General features: G+C 48.0%; 1 protein-coding gene across 1 annotated transcript; it reads left to right on the top strand.

The window, feature by feature from the left end:
• Positions 1–2,848: 2,848 nt before the first annotated feature.
• LOC116827924 (aldehyde dehydrogenase family 3 member A2) lies at positions 2,849–19,057 on the top strand. Its single transcript, XM_075059514.1, has 11 exons — positions 2,849–2,909; positions 5,812–5,987; positions 6,344–6,575; positions 6,685–6,770; positions 8,691–8,899; positions 10,798–10,915; positions 11,423–11,564; positions 13,236–13,402; positions 14,890–14,989; positions 15,578–15,813; positions 17,540–19,057. The coding sequence occupies exons 3-11, from the start codon at positions 6,374–6,376 to the stop codon at positions 17,552–17,554; spliced, it is 1,275 nt and encodes a 424-aa protein (XP_074915615.1). The 5' UTR covers positions 2,849–2,909; positions 5,812–5,987; positions 6,344–6,373; the 3' UTR covers positions 17,555–19,057.
• The last annotated feature ends 417 nt before the right edge of the window (positions 19,058–19,474 follow it).

Below are 19,474 nucleotides of genomic sequence, written 5' to 3'. Positions count from 1 at the left end.
ATGCAAAAGTTTTCACAGCCCTGTGCAATGCAGGTTGGGCAATCTAATTTGTAGGTGTAGACCTCATCTAGGGCCCTTATCCACAAAGCTATTTAGGGTCCTAACTGGGCTAATCTTCTTAGCCTAGGATTTTCCATGCTAAATATGACAGTGTGTTGTAACTGATGCTTTGGAGAGAATTTTGAGTAACCTTGGTATCGAGAATTATAAATGAGCTGTTCAGACAGGGCACAGCAACAAAAGCAAAGTTCAGAAATTTACCTAAAGTAAGTCACACCCTGTCCCAATTCCCAAATTCTCTTCTGGATCATTGGCATGCACTCTGCATGTGACTGAGTTAACACACCTGTTTTTTAACAAGTGTCCTGGCCAAATTCCAGTTAAGGTGATTACATGCTACTCCCTCACAAATCACCTGCATTTTCAGCTGTTTATTGGAGTATTTACCTCCTGTCCAAAACTGTTGTATAATGTTGCTGTACATAGTTAACTGGCTTGTGTTCAACCTCCAGAGGTGGCTGCATCACAGTGGTGGGTATGGTCAGCCTTCTGTATATACTCAGAGTTTCAATTGTTGAAGCCTTTGAGATCCTTTGGGGTGGACGATGCTGTACGAAGGTGAGTTACTAACAATTTTATGCAGCAGGGCCTCTTACACGAACATACAGCTCTGCTTCACTCCAGCATGAGGGGACTACGGAGTACACTGGACTTGAGTCAATATGTTACATAATCCTAACTGGACTGGGGTGATCCTGTTTGAACAGGACTGGTAAGTTTCCCTGGCATTACAAAGGAACGTGCCATACAGAGGCTGGGGCCACGGAAAACAAAAAAACTCCCTGTGTGAGTTTGGCCAGCTCTTCAAGCTCCTCACTCTGGCCTCGTGGACCCAGCACATCAAGGCTCACCAAGGACCGAGAGGCACTTTGGCTATGTGAGGAAATCAAGACATTTCAGCCAGTCCAACCATTCCTTGCCTCAGCCTGTGTTTTCACTGTACATGGTTTAGGGTGTTTACTGCCCAAAACACTGGGAAAATTCCTTTCCTTCCCAGATGCACATAAGTGGCTGCTGCATTCTCCAGGCCATTACTTGTCCTGTCTGTAGAGTGACCCAAGCCCTGTTCACAAGCCTATGGATTCCTCAGAGCTTGCAACTGTCTCACATTCAGCCATCAAACAGAAGTCAGAGAAGCATCTGCATATATTTTTTAACTGAGTGAACAGATCAATATCAAATGGAAGCTGGTTTGAAGGCTCACTTTTTACAGGGGTCATTTGCCCCTGCCTACACTACTCATGGGAAGTGATTTCTTCAATTTTCTTTTTCAAAAACTGGGCAGAATGTCACACTGTTGAGAGCAATCGGCCACATGTAAAGAATCTCACAGCTTGCGAGAGGCCAGGGGAGAACCTGTTCTATACCATGGTCCTCACATCCAGGCTGCACTGAAGTCTTGCAGAATCCTTCTGCACAACATCTCTAAGGAACGGCCTTTCCTATCCATCCACCCAGCCAAAACTGTCATCCAGGCTTTCATCGTCTCGCATCCTGATTATTGCAACACGCTCTTGTGGTCTTGACAAATGCACTCTCGCCCTGCTCAGACCCATTCGGTTTGATGCTACAAGGATCGTTTTCCTAGCCTGTGGCACTGTGTCCCCCTTCTTTTTGAATCCCTCCACTGGCTGCCTCTTTATTGCATCAAACATACGCTACATTCATTATCTGCCTTCAAATCGCTCCTCCAATGTGATGCCTACAAAACAGTTGACAAGAGTTAGGCTCTTGGTGTGCTGAGAGCACTGCATGTCATGCTGACCCATACGGTCTCATTGTTTCCATGGACTCCCCCACTGTCCAGCTGCATCCATCTCTTGTCTCTTATCTTCTCTTTAGATTTGTTTGCTCTTTGGAGCAGGGGCCTATCTTTTGTTGTGTGTTTGTACTGCACATGTCACTGGGGCTCCGAGGTGCCATGGTAATACACATAAAGAATAACAATGTGCCTGACCTAGTTTGGTGTTAAAATATGTGGGAGGACTCATTCAACAGCGATTTTGTTTGTGCACCTGTCTGCTTTGGAAAGTTCATTCTTTCACTGGCCTAGCGGTCGCAGTCATTCAGACAGAACAAAGCAGATGGGCATTGCCTAGACGGACTCTTCTCACATGATCTCACTGGAAACTACTTTTCCTTCAAACCCTTTCAAACCACCACCACCACCCCCAAAAAAATGGAGAATTCAAAAGTTTATCTGTGGGAGCAGAAACCCCTTAGAAAACAGGTTTACAGATGATTGGGTCATGTTGCTAGAGCTGTATGGAGATTCCTTGTAATCTTCCCTCCTCAAAATCATAACATTTCTTTCTGTTGCTTATCTTTTCTTCCTTTCCTGTCTTTATCTTCTTTACCCTCTCTGCCCATTCCCTCTTCCTTAAATCTCTCCTCTTGGACATAGGTGCAGTGAAAGGAAACCCTCTGAGATGCACCCAGGAAATGGAGTGAGATGGACTGAGACCTGATGGGATGGAGTTAAGATTTTAAGGAGAGTGGGAACTGAAATGTTGAGGAGCTCAAGGTGGGAACAGTGGCCCAGATCCTGAATTAATTCCAATGGGACTTTGGCCCAGATCCTGAAAGGTATTAAGTGCCTATGTACTTTGGACTTTGTAGAACCTGCCAAGATCCACAGGCAAGAAAATAACTGGCAACTAAATATTAACAGCCCCCAATTACATATAAGGGTGTGTTTGTTTTCTTGCAGATACTATACACTGACTCTGGGCTTGGGGCCAAATTTCCTTAGTGGGAGGGATGAAGTTAAAGTAGGGAGGTGTCAGGGGCAGGGTTGTGTTCTTTGCACTCATTGCTGTCGAGCAGTCCAGGGGGAAGCTGCGTTTAAGGTAATGTCTTTTCATAACAAGCCACTTTTGTTAAAGCTTAATAGCAAACGACCTACTCCTAGGGATGGGGAACCACTGCAGCTATTTATTATGAAATATCTGCCCTTTGTTTTCTCAGGCAAGGAAGAGTGCTTCTGCAGGAATAGCTTTCCTCCTCTTACTTAGGTGTTTTTACGTAGTGGAATCTGTTTCTAGTAAACTCTGACATAGAGACAAAGAATGAAATGCTTGTATTGTTTTAATAGAGTAGATTGAATGAAGTCTCCATTTACAGTGAAGTTGTTCTGTGAACACAAATAGCTTCATTATAACCCAGGGCTCCTATCATTGTAAAATTAGCAGTGATCAAGCTGTGTTTTGCAGGGTAGGTGCCTAGCCACTAGAGCGAATGGTGCCACACTTCAAAATAAATTCATTCTTAATATTTACAGGTTTTGGTAGCATTTAAATAAACACAAGGGTGTGTGGGGGATATGTTTAAATAAATTCCTGAAGTCTGGGATAGAACATGGGCAGGGCAGATTTGTTAGCTGCCCTATCTGACCCTGGGAACTGGCAAGAGAGCAGCTGGTACCCCACGGACCACTCTGAAATAGACTGACTTAGAGTTCCCCAGGTCAAGCAGCTATGTTCTGTTGGCATGTTGTCCATAGGTTTTTGCTGCTATTTGCATGAACATAGGGTCCTTTGGTGCTCAGGAGTCTCTCTAGCCCTTGCTAAATGTTCCCCAACTGCAGCCATAATCTTGTGACTTCATGATCTCAGAGTTAATGAGCAGAGGATTAGTAGCCTTGTCACCAGCTGAAGGGCCCTGGGAGGGGTGAAGTAGCTCCATGTAAATGCCTCTGTACCTGTTTGTTCAAATGAGCCCTATATGCTCTGTAAATATTGACTCAGGATCAGGAATAGGCCCCCTGGGCTGGCCATACCTGAACCGGCAAGGGCCCTAGTGGTGTTCGCAAATTTGCAGAGTAATTTACCCCATGCCCTAGATTGCAATGGCTCCTGCATTCTCGCTTCTACCCTTGTCTGTCTCTATCTCCAGCTCTCCTACACGTAGTCCCTCCCTTCCAGCCTAAAGGCAGAGCTTTGCCTCCTGTCTACTCCTGATCCGTATTCATGGTCATGCTGCTACCCTAGGCCCCTGCATCAGCCTCCCAGGTGCCGCACATCAAGTGCCCCTGTTCCCAAGGACAGCTGAAACTGCACTTCTATGTGAAATTCAGCTCCAAACACCGTACACTTTCTTTTGCTTGTTCTATATCATAGCTGCTGCTCAAGCCTTTAGGATATGTCCCCACTGCAGCTGGGTTAGTACCTCCCTGACAGCCACGTGCTAGCTCTGATCCAGCGAGTGTGCTAAAAATAGCACTGTAGACATTATGGCATGAGCTAGTGACTGAAGTGTAGAGCTAGGTGGGTGGGGAGGCTCAAACACTGGGGGCTATCCTATTCCACAACCTCTACACCGCTGTGTTTAGCGCAGTAGCTGGAGTCAGTCTGCCAGGCCAGGAGGCACACTACCAGCTGCAGTGTAGACATAGTGAGCCAGGGACTCACTATCTGTGGCACAGCTCACAGCTGTACAGCACCGGGTACAATCAAGGGACTATTGGCCTGATTTTTAGGGGTACTTGGTCCCCACAGCTCCAAATAAAGTCAAGGAGATGCAGGTGCTCAATGCTTCTGAAAATCAGGCCCTAAGAAAAGCAGAACGGGCTGCAGAAGCCACAGATGGATTAAAGCAGGTCTCATAGACTGGTGACTGGCTCTGCATGACAGGGACATGCACCTACCCCCCACTTGCACCCACTCTGCCCCTGCCCCTACCCACACCCAATGCTGCACTTGCTCACCAAGGACCCATCCACCCTGGCTCTCCACCCACCCTGCCAGGGACCCTTGCCCACCCTGATGCTGCACCCCCCACCCCACAACACCCACCCCGACACAGTGCACACCCTGACAGGGACCCACGTCCAGAATCCTCTACAAACTCCGTGTGCTTGGAAGCAGGTGGAGCATCTGGGTCCCTCCAGTCCCTGGGTGACTCTCCCTGGAGGCGGGGGGTCTGGGTTCTCCTAGCGTCCCCTCCCTTCTCTCGGGGGGGGCGGGTTCCCCCACGGCCCCCCCTTCTCTCTCGGGGGGGCGGGTTCCCCCACGGGCCCCCCCCTTCTCTCTCGGGGGGGGCGGGTTCCCCCACGGGCCCCTCCCTTCTCTCTCGGGGGGTGGTGGGTTCCTCCAGGGCCCCTCCCTTCTCTCTCGAGGGGGGCGGGTTCCCCCACGGGCTCCTCCCTTCTCTCGGGGGGGGGTGGTGGGTTCCTCCAGGGCCCCTCCCTTCTCTCTCGAGGGGGGCGGGGATGCCCCACCGGGCTCCTCCTTCTCTGGGGGTGGGTCGGGGGTTCCTCCAGGCCCTCCCTTCTCTCTCGAGGGGGCGGTATCCCCCACGGGCTCTCCCTTCTCTCGGGGGGGGGGGTTCCTCCGGGCCTCCTCAGCTTCCTCTGGGGGGCGGTTCCACCACGTGCTCTTCCCTTCTTCTCGGGGGGGGTGGTGGTTCCTCCAGGGCCCGCCTCCCTTCGTCTCTCGGGGGGCGGGTTCCCCCCGGGCCCCTCCCTGTCTCTCGGGGGGGTGGGTTCCCGCACGGGCCCCTCCTTCTCTCTCGGGGGTGGTGCGTGGGTTCCTCAGGACCCCTCTCCTTCTCTCTCGTGTGGGTGGCGTTTCCCCCCACGGGTCCCCCTCCCTTCTCTTCTCGGGGGGGCGGTCTCCCCGGGCCCCTGCTCTTTGCTGACCCTCTAAGTGCGCGTCGCTCCCTCGCTGCTCAGGTGCCGGAAGGAGGCGTGTCCGCGGAGGTGAGGCAGGAGCGCAAGAGCTCGCGCGCGCCACGCCCCGCTTTGAACGGCAGCTCCCGGCCATGGACACCAAGGCCGGCATGGTTCGTGGCGCGCGGCGGGGGCCGCGTTCCGCTCGGGCCGCTCCCGCCCGCTGGGCTTCCGGCTGCGGCAGCTGCGGGCCCTGGAGCGGCTGGTGAAGGAGAAGGAGGCGGAGATCGCCGCCGCGCTGCACGCGGATCTGCACAAGGTGCCCGGTCCCCCCGTCCCCGCGGGCTGCCGGGGCCCGGCCTGGGCCCGGGGTGGGCGGGTGGGCAGTGAGGCCTCAGGCCCGGGGGAGGCGCCCGGCAGGGTCCGTCCAGCCGCCTGCTCCTCGGGTTCGCCTCGGCCGAGGCTCCGAAGCGGAGTCAGGTCTGTGGTATAAACGTGTCCTGAGGGGAAAGGTCCCACTCGCCTGCCCGCTGCTGGGCGATCCGGCCTGGCCCCGGGAGCGGGAACCCAGCGTCGCCACCAGCGAGCGGCACATTCGGCTCGTGCTAATTGCACTTGCCGCCCTCCTGTTTGTGCCGCGGTGTCCGCAGTGACGCGGCCCGTTGTGTACCGCAGAGCCAGTGCAATGCCTACGGCTTCGAGATCATGGGCGTGCTGGGGGAGATCGCCCTCGCGCTGGACAAGCTTCCTACCTGGCTCGCCCCTCAGTCTGTGCCGAAGAATATAATGACGCTGACAGATGAGGTCTACATCCACCGCGAACCGCTGGGTGTGGTCCTGGTGATTGGGGCTTGGAACTACCCCTTTGTCCTGACTATGCAGCCTCTAATAGGGGCCATTGCAGCAGGTATGGTATGATCCTTATGCCTTGTGGTTGGCCTTTCCCCTCATCCTTTCTCCCTTCCTGGGTTACAGGCTCAAGCAGACAACACGTTGTCCTGTTTTTTGTCTCTTAGGAAATGCTGTAGTAATCAAACCTTCCGAGATAAGTGGAAATACAGCAAAACTTGTAGCTGAGCTGATCCCACAGTATATTGACAAGGTCAGTAAAAGCCAACACTCCTGACAGTTCTGTTGGTTTCAGTTTTATTCATTTGTCTTGTAGTGCCTGGGCCCTCCACAGATACAAACTTAGGGCTGGGGCTAGGGAAGCGGCATTATTTCTAAAGTGAACAGCTGCTGCTTTTGTGCCAGTGACATAGAATCAAAATGTTGCAACCACTCTTAATCTGCAGTCATAGCTACTTGAGTGTAGAAACCTAGCTGTTCCTGGCCATCTCTGGTGGGCTAGTGGATCTCTGAGCTCTCAGTAGAGGATAAAGGCCAATCCACCTCTGGGCCTATATTTGTCATACCAGTTCCCTCTTAGAGTGAGATTTGCTGCACTGCTTATGCTCCTCTTTAAGGCCGGTTTTGATTCTCCTATCCTAGCCCTGACAGGACTTGCGGTGTTTGAGTGTTAAAATCTCACTGGGGATAGATGTAAAACTACCAATTTGATTGGTCCCAGCTAGGAAACTGTTCCAGCCTCCTTTTAGTGGAGAGCTGCCTTGAGATTCTGAAACCTACTAGAGTTGGCACAATGGGATAAGTGAGGGGTGCGCCCCTACAAGTGGTTCTGTGTTAGGGGTTGGGGAGGGGAGTCAAGAGGTGGCTTGAATGCCAGACATTTTGGAGACGCTCATTTCCTAACTTATCTGTGCAGGGCTAGCAGATGATTTGCCAAAAGGGAATTTTGCCTTCCCACAATATTAAATCAAGCAAGCGTTTTCTTTGCCTTTTGCAAGGGGAACAGTTAACCAGCTTCTCATTCAGCCTGGTTTTGTCTGCAACTCGGTTAACATGTTGCAATTCTTCCTGACTGTTGCCATGGAGCATTTCGTTATAGGTCCTTCCTTACAGACAGTTCAGACTTCCCCTTCTTAGGAACATGGGACTAGCCATGTTGGATCTGACCCAAGGTCCACAGAGCTCTGTATCCTGTCTGACAGTGGCCAACGCCAGATGCTTCAGGAGGTGCAAGAACCCTGCCAAAGGCAGATGTGTGCTAATCTTCCCCCTACGTGAGGTCTCATTCTGGTCTCTAATCGTTAGAGATTCGCTTATGCCCTGCAGCCTGAGGTTTCCTACCTGCTGGTGGTGGTGGTTGTGAAGCAATAGTGCCTGCTAGTACCCCCATATTTGACTCCATGTGTCTGCCCTTTTGAAGAATGGGGATGGAATGGGACTTCCTGGCTAGAAGAGAACAGGCTCCTTCAGCTGGAACGGCGGGCAGTAAATGCTTTAGTCTAGTCCATGCCTTGCTAAAGGAACTCTGGTAGTGGGTTTATCAGCAGCAAAGGCTTAATTCTCCCCCCACAGGCAGCATTAGCATGTCAGCACTCTTTTTAATGAGCACAGCCAGATGGCCCAGGAGAGACAGTTGCAGTCTGTTGCAAGTATTTCCTGTGATGCTGCAGTCATGCCTCGTTAGACAGTTGTCTAAAAATAATGAAGCTGTGAAAGTAAACCAGACTTCCCATCATGCTGGAATATTGTGGTGTTTATTCCAATGACTTCTACTGACACATCAGTAAAAATGTCCAAGAGCTAAGAAGCAAATGCCATTTCTGCACCAAAAACTCTTGCTGTTGGCTTTGGTTTCATCTTGGCTTCTGTAACCTGGTACTGGTAATAATTGTATCCCAAGTGGCTGCAGCTTTGTTAAAACAATTGATGCTTTGCTTGCAGGAGTCAGACTTTGGATCTGGAGTTAACAGCTCACATCAGGCGTGGGAGACATTTTGCAGTGTTGAGATTTCTAGGCAAACAGTCCAAATGGGATGGTGATTCTGCATTGGCAATGAACCTGCCATGCAGTAACAGCAAAGTCATGATCTAGTGTTACAAATCTCTTGACATTTATTGTACCAAAGTCAAGTCAGTTACACAAACATCTTGCTATTTCTGTCTGCATTTGAAGGACCTGTACCCAGTTATTAATGGAGGGGTCACGGAGACAACTGAGCTGCTAAAGGAGAGGTTTGATCACATCTTCTATACCGGGAGTTCCCAGGTGGGCAAAATTGTGATGGAAGCTGCTGCCAAGCACCTCACCCCTGTCACTCTTGAACTGGGTGGAAAAAGTCCGTGTTACATCGATAAGGACTGCAACCTTGACATTGCCTGCAGGTGAGGTCATCCTCTCGAGGCTCGATTGCTAGGGGTAGGGAGAAGTCCATGAGGAGTGCTTGTGGCTCTCACTGTTGGCCACATGCCTCTCTGACTATGGTAGCAGCTTATGGCCAAACTGTCTTTCCTACGCTGGTTTCTCTCTGTCTTGGGGTTTTGGTTGGCTCCCACTTGAGGCCACCTCTGCTAGTTTGAGTTTTGATAAATAGAAACTGAAAGATGAACCTTTTATTTTAGCATATTTGGCTCTGTTAATGTTTTTTAAAAGCTTTTATCTAATTAGTTTAAATAAATTTGATGTAGTGGTTTGCACAGTTGCTTATACACCTCTATCTCGATACAATGCTGTCCTCGGGAGCCAAAAAATCTTACCGTGTTATAGGTGAAACCGTGTTATATCAAACTTGCTTTGATCCACCAGAACATGCAGCCCTGCCCCCCCCCCGGAGCGCTGCTTTACCGCATTATATCTGAATTCGTGTTCTATTGGGTGGCATTATATTGGGGTAGGGGTGTACTTGACCGACTGCAGTAGGCGAGGGAGGAGACTTTAAAAATTAGCTTAACCTGCCCCCTCGTTATTTAAATAGACCCCAGTCTTGCAAGTTGCTCCATGTGCAAGTAGCTGGCGGGATCAAGGCCGTAGTTTTGGATTTTTGTTTGTATCATCCCATTCAGTTTCACAGCCATTCTGCAGAATCTAGAACAAAGGGCACAAGTTCAGAGTCCCCCAACAGCAATCTCAGAACACTTCCCCGGACTTGTGTATGGCAGCTGCTGTGCCTTGATGGGACTCTGCTCTGTGAATTATTGAGCAGTACACAACCAAATATTTAGAAAGGTCTGTTTTAAAATAGGAGGCAACATTCTTTAGAGGCCTAATTCAGTAACCCAGTTTATTATGGATGCTGGGGTATTAACATTTTTCCTGCAGCAGAGCAAAAGAAAATGGCTTAGATTGAAAAGTTGTGGAGGAGAAGCACATTATATTGTATGCTCATAACTCAGTTTTCCATTTGCCCAAGCAGAGCTTGAGTATCTCGTGTGGGGGAGCTTGAGTAAGGCTTGTGTTAATTGTAAGAACGCAGAGTTCTTTAACATAAGAAAATCATAGCATGGCACACGTGACTTAGGTCGTGTTTCAGTCATTGCAGCCACTGAATTTTTTAATCCCACTTGAAGTCTCGCTTTGACTTTCCCGGATTTGGTGGGTGGTACCATCTTTCCCACAACATCCAGGTATATATGCTTACATGCCTGTGCTGCTGTTTTATATTGTAAAATGAGACTAAAATCTGTGCTGTTTGTACAGACATGTACTAACGGTCTTGCTAGGCAAAGACTTTGGAAGGCTGCAGCCTGTAGATATGATAGACTGATAGCCAGTGCTGATGCAGAATGTTACAGAAAGATAGCTGCTGTACATTGTTCAAGGCTACTGCTCTAACTCTTTGCTATTTTTAATTAAAGCAGAACACTGCAGGGTTCAGGTGCTCTTGAATTGCTGGAGTTTATGCTGCAGTTGATCCATTGCTTTTTAGCATCTGCATGCAGCATTGGCTTCAGAATCCCGTCAGCATCAGCTGGGGGAATCCTCTGACTCTTATTGGGGGTTCCAATGAGATCAGTTTATCTAGATTTCAAAATTTGTTTACGGATCACTAGAAAGGAGCATCATTGAGGTGTAGTCTCTGGGAAGGAACATTCCTTCTCCCCACCACATGAGTCATCCTCCTGAAGGGAGCTGTGCTCCTAGGAGATGCTGAACATCAAGATAGTAATCACTTCAGAATGGTTTGGGATGGGTGTGGTGCATCCGTAGTGCCCCAGGTAGAGCTGGCTCCTCTTGTCAGTAAAACACTAGTAAATGGAGATCAATCCTTTTCTTCCTTCCTTAGACGAGTAGCTTGGGGAAAGTATTTGAACTGTGGGCAGACCTGCATTGCCCCCGATTACATCCTCTGTGACCAATCCATCCAGAACAAAGTAGTGGAGAATATCAAGAAGACTCTCAAGGTAAGTGTTAAGTGACGTGTGCTTTGCAAATCTGCAGCTGCTTTCCCTGCAATTGTAGTTGTGTGTTTGCTCCCAGAATTCCGGTAATTACAAACCTGTGTTTCAGGCTCATGATGGTGTCAAGTGTGTGCCTTGTAAACTGCTTGACAACTCCAAAGCCCGTGTTGTAGCAGTGCCAAGTCTGGGGACTTACTCTGTCAGATGGTCCCACTTGTGTTTCCTAGTGTCGATTCAGTTTTCCCTAGCCTGTAGAGTTTCAGAACTGTGCTGTGCAAGTGTAGCTGGAAATCCACACCTGCAGAGAGCACACCAATACATTTCAAGGAGATGACAGGCACTTGTGAGGCTGAGAAATGGCCACATCTGAGTAATGACAGGATTTGCAGCCTCTGCAGTAGTCCAGCTGATGTCTGTGCTGACTCTGGCCTAGGGAGGTAGGTGCCAGATTATTGATCAAACATGTCCAGTTTTTAAACCCCACCCTCTTTTCTTTTCTTCTTTTTACAGGAATTCCATGGGGAAGATATAAAAAAGTCTCCAGATTATGAAAGGATCATCAACAAGCACCACTTTAAAAGGCTCGTGACGCTGCTGGAAGGACAGAAGATAGCTTACGGAGGAGAGACTGATGAGGCTACGTGCTTTATAGGTATTCCCTCTACGTTTGCTTGGGACAAGAGGATGGCATATAGGTGTTACCATGATCCTTATATCCAGCTAGTGTCCTCTCTGAGCTGATGTGTAGTCAGACTTCTGGCTCATTTGGCCTGTATTTAATCCAGTTGGTGCACATGATTAAAATGAAAAGTGAACACATAGGAATATCTCCTCCTACTGCAGCTTGATGTTCCTACGGGAGAGGTGTTTGTGGTGGCTGTTCCAGTGTTTTGACATAGCTATTCGTTCTCCTCAAGTCTAGTATGAACAAAGCACTGGTGAATGGCAGAATAACAGACCAGCTTTCGTTTCCTCATTTTCAGGTCTTCTTCCTCCCCCCGCCCCACAAGCTCAGCTCTCAGGCTCCTGTTAATCTGTACAAATCTCTTCTAAGTCACCAAGAGGCTTGTGGTACCTGTTTGGAAGTCACACGATGGTACAAAGCCCCAGATTGTGCTCAGGCCCTGAGGTCTGCCTATTGCCTTCCCAACATGGGGCTGGGATCCAGGAAACCTGGGTTTGTTGTCAGCTCTGGCACTGACTTCCTGTGGGACCTTGGGCAAGTCACTTGACCTAACTGCTAATGATACATACTGTAGCCTGGTCCTATGATAAATGCCAGTTGGTGCTCGGCCAAGGAGAGGAGTTCCTAAGGTTCTTTCCCCCTGAATCAGACACAACAGAGTCAAAAACTGACACGTTAGATATCTTTGAGGGAACCCCAAGTTGTATGGAAAGGGTACTCACCTGGAGAGCAAAACACAACCTTAACCACCGTTATTAATACAATTAATAGAGACAAGAAAGCTCTGAACCACAGAAGCAAATACCAATAACAGAGTATTAGAGAAATCTTAACTGTTAGTCCTTGCCTTGCATATGGTCGTACTTATATACTCTCACCCCTTTCTTGGAGCTCTGGTGGTCAGAGACGAGACAAAGGACTAGCCCTGTCTCCAGCATGCAAAATGGGTTCGATGGTCCGGATCCCCAGTGCTTGAAGATAGGTGATGAAGGATTGAAGGATGGAGGGGTAGCTGCCTTCTTCATGTGGTTTCTTGCTTACATAAGGCCTGGGAATAAGCCTGAATATTCATACAAAAACTCTGCCTCCTCTCTCCATATTCAACTTCCTCACCCTCATAATACTGGGGTGCCTTTCCCTGATAGGCTAGCATATTCATCCCTATTGACTCATGCCTATTGCTAAAGCACATTTGTGGTTAGATGTCTGCCAATGATCCTGTCTGAAAATATCCAAGCTTAGTATCAGTTCAGTATTCCCGCGGTTGCTTAGTCTCATGTCAACTTCAAGCTATTCCCAGATCCTCAAATCTAGGGCAACTGTTGGGCCACTTTATTTGTGCCAAAGTTCAGAGGTCTGTACTTTACTTACTAACTTGCTTAGGCCAGTGTCTTGCAGGATGCAGGCCTGTAGATTCCTTGTGTTACGCCTAGTGAAATCAGGCTAAGCTGGCCCTACGGGCTACGTGCCCATCTTACTAGACCATGAGAACTGCGTTTATTTTCTTTGAAAACTGAGATGGGGATACTAGTCGTGCTTGACCATTGCTGAGCTAGATGCAGGTGAGTGGGTGGGGCTTCCTGAGCAGAGCATTTATTTCCCTATGTCCTAATTCAGTCTTCTCCCCGTCTGTTGTAGCCCCGACTATACTCACTGATGTTAGTCCAGAATCCAAGATCATGAAAGAAGAAATTTTTGGTCCCCTCCTTCCAATCGTGACTATAAAGAGTGCAGATGAAGCAATTGAGTTCATCAATCAGCGAGAGAAGCCGCTTGCCCTTTATTTATTTTCCAATGATAAAAAGGTAGGTCCTGGACTCCAGAGTTGGACCCACAACTCTGCCCTGCATATTATAAACACAGAGCCAGGTTCATCTTGGCACAGCTTCACTGAGTGCGTTTGGCTTTAGCTCCTGTTAAATCCCAGCTCTTGGGTTCTGTGGAACCAGATATTCCCAAAGCTGCTGGAAATCCCCTATACTCCTTAATGGTGGCAGATTAAATCAATCTGTTTTGCCCTCACTCCCAGGTGGGAACACAACATAGATGGGTCATTTTGACAGGCGGTTTCCCACCACTCCACTGCTCATCATAATAGCTCACGGTCACTGGACTCTCGAAATGGGTCAGGCCTGTTTGTACACCACCAGAAGAGTGTTACATAAGAATGTGTAGCTTGGCAACATAGCAGAGACTGAAATACTAGCTCGGGTAAGGACACGGTCAGTAACAGAGGCTGGTAATCTTCAATTACAATATTAGGCAAGTTGAGGCCTCTGGACTTGCAAAGATTCTAGCTAGTACAGATCTTGTACAGACCACTGAATCAGCTAGAGCTAGTGGGAATGTGATAAAGCCAAATACATTATAAGGAGTGGGGGAGGGGGTCCATCTGTACGGGAAAGCTTAGTCTAACCCAGCTGCTGGTGCAGTTCGCTGAGGGCAGTGGGGTTGTACTTGTGTAGCTAAGAGAATTTGTCATCTTGAATCTGAACTCCTAGTTCTAAAACAGGAAAGAATTCTGTTAATACATAGTATTAAACCTCTGTACAAATGGTAGCTCCTCCTGGAAGGGACAGTTATCAGGCATCTCAAAGTCTGAGCATCGAAGGATCTTGTGCAGTCAGCACCAACTTCTTCATTGTGACACTTGGCCCTAGTTAGCCTGTTTGCCAGCCCTTGGAATACAGCTGCTAATTCAGCACTCTGAGATTTTATTACATTTATACCCATATAAAACCTGCATCCCTTACGGGTGGCTTCTTAGAGCATTTCCCTAATTGGCCAGTCTCTTGGGTTCTCTCAGGGGAACTTTTCAATCCTTACTTAGTCAGGGCTGATGAAATAGCAGCTGAATTCCAAAGCTGTGTGATGTAACCCTGATCATCCACCCGTTCTCACCTCTTGATTCTCACTGCATTTAGCTTTGAAATATTTGTCCCTTTAAACATTTCTAAAACTTGACTCTGTAGTGGTGGTCTTAAAACATTCATCACAATGCTGTAATCTGACAAGATGCCAAGGAAAATATTGGGTGCTACATGAACACTACATGGTGCCATTTTGGAGACTTCCTCAAAAAAAAATTTCCCCATTAAATGTCTGGAGAAACAGAACATTTCTGAAGCCACAGGTAGTTCCCATCATCTCTAAATTTGAGCGGGTTCCCATCATCCCTAAATTTCTTTGTCAAGATAGTTTCTATCACGGTGTTGATCATCCCTCTAAAACTTTATATTAAAGGCAGATGGGAGGCTATCTGGCATTGTATCGTCTCTTTGTGTTTTATTAGTTGATCAAAAGGATGATATCAGAGACGTCCAGCGGAGGTGTCACTGCAAACGATGTCATTATGCACTACACTCTCCCAGATCTGCCCTTTGGTGGAGTCGGTGAGTTACAGGAACTCTGTGTAATAAACCATGAGTGTGCTGTGTAGTCCTGCCTGCTGTATCTTAGCCACTGGTTCTTTCTAATGATCTCGTGACTGATCAGAGCCCTGGCATTCTGTACAGCGGGTGGCCCCTAGTCCTTCTTAAATAAATACAGACAGCAGGTTCCCATAGAAAAGTGCTGGCCTGAATTCCCCCCATTTATCCTCAGAGCAGGTAGACACACACACATAGGCAGCTTCCAGCACACCCACATGTATTGCACCAACATTCCTCCACCATGGCCTGGAATGACCTCTTCTGTGGATGAGCTGCTAACTCAGTTTCCAGGCCCAATCAGTCCTTGGTCTCTGCTGGGAGTGCCATCAAGGGGTCCCGTTGTGATGCAGACACCTGTTCTCTGGGAACAGGACTTAGACCCACCAAAGGTTTGACAAAGGGCAGGTTACTGGAGAGGAGCTGGGTTTCGAAAGGAACTTGTCTACGTTACATATTCTGTGCCTCTGTCACTGCTTGCTTGGATGTGCCCAACTGATTAACTTGCCCAACCAACTGCATGCTAACTAGTGTGTGTGTTGACACATTCAGGGAACAGTGGAATGGGCAACTACCACGGCAGACACACCTTTGAGACCTTCTCCCATCGCCGCTCCTGCTTAATTAAGTCTCTGACGATGGAAAGTGTGAACAAAATTCGGTACCCGCCAAACAGTCAGAGGAAGCTGAACTGGGCAAAGTTCTTCTTCTTGAAGCGATTTAACAAAGGCCGACTGGGACTCATTGCTCTGGCCCTGCTGGGAGCCATACTGGCTGCGGTGATAAAGGTGAGCTTTGGGGCTCTGTACCATTGTGTGTTTTAAATGTGGGTTTCTTTCTGAGCCCATTTAGCGCCAGGAGGTCCCACTTCCCAGTCTTGCTCCTCTCCTGGAAGCTGGTCTGCTGTAACTTTTGAGCTGAGATCTGTGTGATAGCAGGGCCAGCCAGAAGCGCTCCAATCTGCTTCTATCTCACTTAGGCTAGCAGGAGCCAGGGCTGAGCTGATTCTTGGGTAAACCCTCTGAGTCTGCTAGGCCATTATTTCTCCAATTTGGTGAGTAACGTGTGAGAAGCTGAGTCCTCCTCCTGAAGAACGGGTTGGGACATGACTGGATGGGATCTGCAAGGGTTGCTTCCACCACTCTTTTGGCATTAGAGCTTTCTTTGGGAATAGGTTGGCTGCCTGCCTGCCTGGCTAACAAACTGAATATGTGGCATTTGCAGCTGCGCATTGCTTACAGGGATACTGTGGAGGGGAAGGTTGGCTCTTGGCTCTGCTGCAGACACCCTATGTAACCTTGGACAAATCACTTCCCCATGTGGATGTGGGAATAGTTCTCTCCCTCCCAGAAGTGTTGTCGAGCTTTGGAGAGGGGGAGCAGGGCTGTCTGGGTGGCATGAAACTTGCAGTTTGGAGTAGATGGAGGATTCAAGACGATCCATGACACAATGTCTTAAGTCCAAATGACCAACTTCCAGTAGTGCAGCAAACAGGGTCGTACATGCTGCCTTGGGGAAGTGAGGGTAACCAGGGGCTGCATGTGCTGTCATGCCACACAGCATAATGTCAACTCTAACTTGTGAATCTTTCCTGCCACACCCTGGGTAGACTTGCAGGCGGAGGGGGATGATAATACTAGATCAGATGTCAGTAAAGACTGGATGAATTGGAATCACCATTGGGGATCACATCCACTGTCCCTCTAGTGCCATATCCTGTCTGACCATGGCCAGCCGATCCCCCCGTCAGGCAATTGCAGGCTAATCATTGCCCACATTAGGTCTCCACTTGTCAGAGACTGGCTGGAGCCCCGAAGCACATGGTTTTCTGTCCCTTCCTGAATTCTTTGTTACCGTCCATTATGAGATGAGGTCCCTTTTAAACTATTGTGCCAGTCTGTGACCAACTCTAGGTTTTATTTCAAAGACATTCTACTCCCGCACCTCAATACGTGCCAGCTCAGTGAAGAGGGCCACGTTTGGGTTTTCTCAGAATCAGTGGCCTGTGCTGAAGAGAAAAGCCCTGTGTGGTGTCTTGGCAGTGCAGACACTGTGTGCTGGCTCAGTCATCGCTCAGGAGCAGCAGGTTTCAAAGCCCACCTAGTCCTGCTGAAGCAAGATAGGACTTTCCTTTTGTGGCATACTACAGACCCCGCTTGTAGAGGGGGGAATCTTTCAGAGCAGTGGATGTGGGTACTGCGTGGAGTGATGCAGGCTTCCCTCCTGTCCATCACTCTGACTCTTTACCCTTACAGCCTGGTCACATGGTATTGTGAACGGATGATTCTTCTCTGGCATGCAGCATCTAGGCTGTGGATTCTACACAGTACTCAAAGTAAGAGTCAAAAAGGGGTGAGAACAGGGAATAAGAGAACCAGGACCAAGAAAAGCAGTGCTACTGGATCCAGAGTCTGTTCAGTGGGGAATGCACACTCACCTTTGTTAATATCTAGGAGTTGGAATTTATTCCATCTCCTTGCTGAAGTTATACAAGATCTTTCTTTGCCTTCACAGGTGGCCTACTCTTGAAGAAAAGTGACCTGACCTGCTATACACAATCTGCAGTACTTGTACCCTGAGCGCACACTTTATGTAATGACCTTTTTCAGCTTGAGAGTTTCTTTTTTTCTATGAAATGTTAAGGGCACAAAGCAATGAGAGATAAAGTAAGAATGCACTAGCTAGTAACAGTACTGGGGCTGGCACTTCATGTCGATGTGAAAAGCCATGCGGCAATACAGGAATTAATGCAACAGTGGGCATAAAGTAGTGGTCATGCAACCAGCGAGAAGAGAACTGCAAAGCAGGAAGCAGCAGCACCCTCCATTCTGTATAAAGACCATGTCAGACATGGGCTGCTTATGTCTTCTCAGGACTGTCACCTCCTGAGCTCGCCCAGTCTATGCTGGAGAGCTAGAACTTGGGTTTACGTTTCGATCTGTGAGCCATCACACTTCAGTTCCTCCAATGATTTTTCCAGAGTCCTCCAAAAAGAGGGAAATCAGGACCTGATACACACAGTGTAAAGAGTGAAAGCCCAAAATAAAACAGAGCCTTTTTACATCTTAACAACCAGAGACAATTTCTTTAGGGTTCTTTCCTTTTATGGTACCTGCCTAGTGTTGTAGTAACTATCTTCCACACCTTGTAATTAGTCTTCTATGTCTTCCTTTCTGGTGTGGTGGAGACAGATTTTACTAATACTCAAGACCAGTTCTGACTAAATGTACATTGAGGCTGCTGCTTACCTTCTAACCCAGGACATGTATCCCTAGAATCTCCCCCAGAAAAAAAAAGATTGTCCACTCGTTAGTCCTTGTAATTCAATCTGACAGCACATTCAACTGGCTGCAGCTTCCAAAGGGAAAGACCTGCTATAACTGTTAGAGGGTTGCAAGGTATCTCATGTAATGCTGCAGTCACCTGTGCTTCTATCTGCCAGGTGTAAATTTTGTGATGCAGGGGCTGTGTTTAGAGCTTTCGGAATTAAAGAACTCACTCTTGGCATATTTCTATTTGCCGCTGGAGAGAAGCCAGAACATACTTTCAAGTGAAGTATACCTAATCTTATGCTGACACTAGTTAATTAACAGGGGACCTATTTCAGCTGAAGCGGGAGAGACTGGATAAACTTCAGCACTAGAAAAAAGCAACAGAGAGTCCTGTGGCACCTTTAAGATGAACAGACGTATTGGAGCATAAGCTTTCGTGGGTGAATACCCACTTCGTCAGATGCATGTGGGTATTCACCCACGAAAGCTTCTGCTCCAATACATCTGTTAGTCTTAGGTGCCACAGGACTCTTGCTTTTTACAGATCCAGACTAACACAGCTACCCCTCTGATACTTAAGCACTAGAAGAGGTTCCAACTTTTTAAAAGAAATATTTTTAAACAATAAGGAAAATAAACTTGATAAAGAATTTATATTGAAAAACTATTTGCCTTTTGTTCAGTAGATGTAAATGGATGATATTTAGTGAAATATATATATTTTGAAAGTACTAAATAAACACTGACTGACAAACAAGAATGAATTGAGCTTTGTTGGTTCAATAGAGGAGGCAGTATAGATAAGTACCTGAGGGAGAGTCAGGTTTATATGCAGTTCTGCCACTGATTCACTGTGTGATCTGAAGCAAGTCTCTTCACCTGACTTTCCCCATTTGTAAACTGGAAATATTTACCCCCCAGAAAAAGCCCTTTGACCTCTAAGTGAACAGTGCTCTGAGTGATAAGTTACTAGAGATGTAAACCTTTCATGCTCTGTCTGTTAGTATCGCCTGGTGCTGGGCATGACTACAGGTTAGGCAGGGAGCCAGCAAAATTATACTGGAAGCATCATGCTAGAGCTACCAGTATTATTGAAATCTCTTCCCTGCCCATACGGAGGCCATGAGGTGAGGAAGAATGAGATGTGCACACACTTCCTGTGTCAACTGATTTGATG

This window comes from Chelonoidis abingdonii, chromosome 20 (assembly GCF_003597395.2).
Source record: "Chelonoidis abingdonii isolate Lonesome George chromosome 20, CheloAbing_2.0, whole genome shotgun sequence".
NCBI classification, from domain to species: Eukaryota; Metazoa; Chordata; order Testudines; family Testudinidae; genus Chelonoidis; species Chelonoidis abingdonii.
Note: the sequence above shows the minus strand (reverse complement) of the source record. Positions and strands in the feature narration are given on the sequence as shown.

Coding starts and splice junctions, on each gene's coding strand:
- LOC116827924 (XM_075059514.1), top strand. CDS start 6,374: ATGGGCGTGCTGGGGGAGATCGCCCTCGCGCTGGACAAGCTTCCTACC. Junction 11,565..13,235: donor TGAGGCTACGTGCTTTATAG/GTATTCCCTCTA, acceptor CGTCTGTTGTAG/CCCCGACTATACTCACTGAT. Junction 13,403..14,889: donor TATTTTCCAATGATAAAAAG/GTAGGTCCTGGA, acceptor GTGTTTTATTAG/TTGATCAAAAGGATGATATC.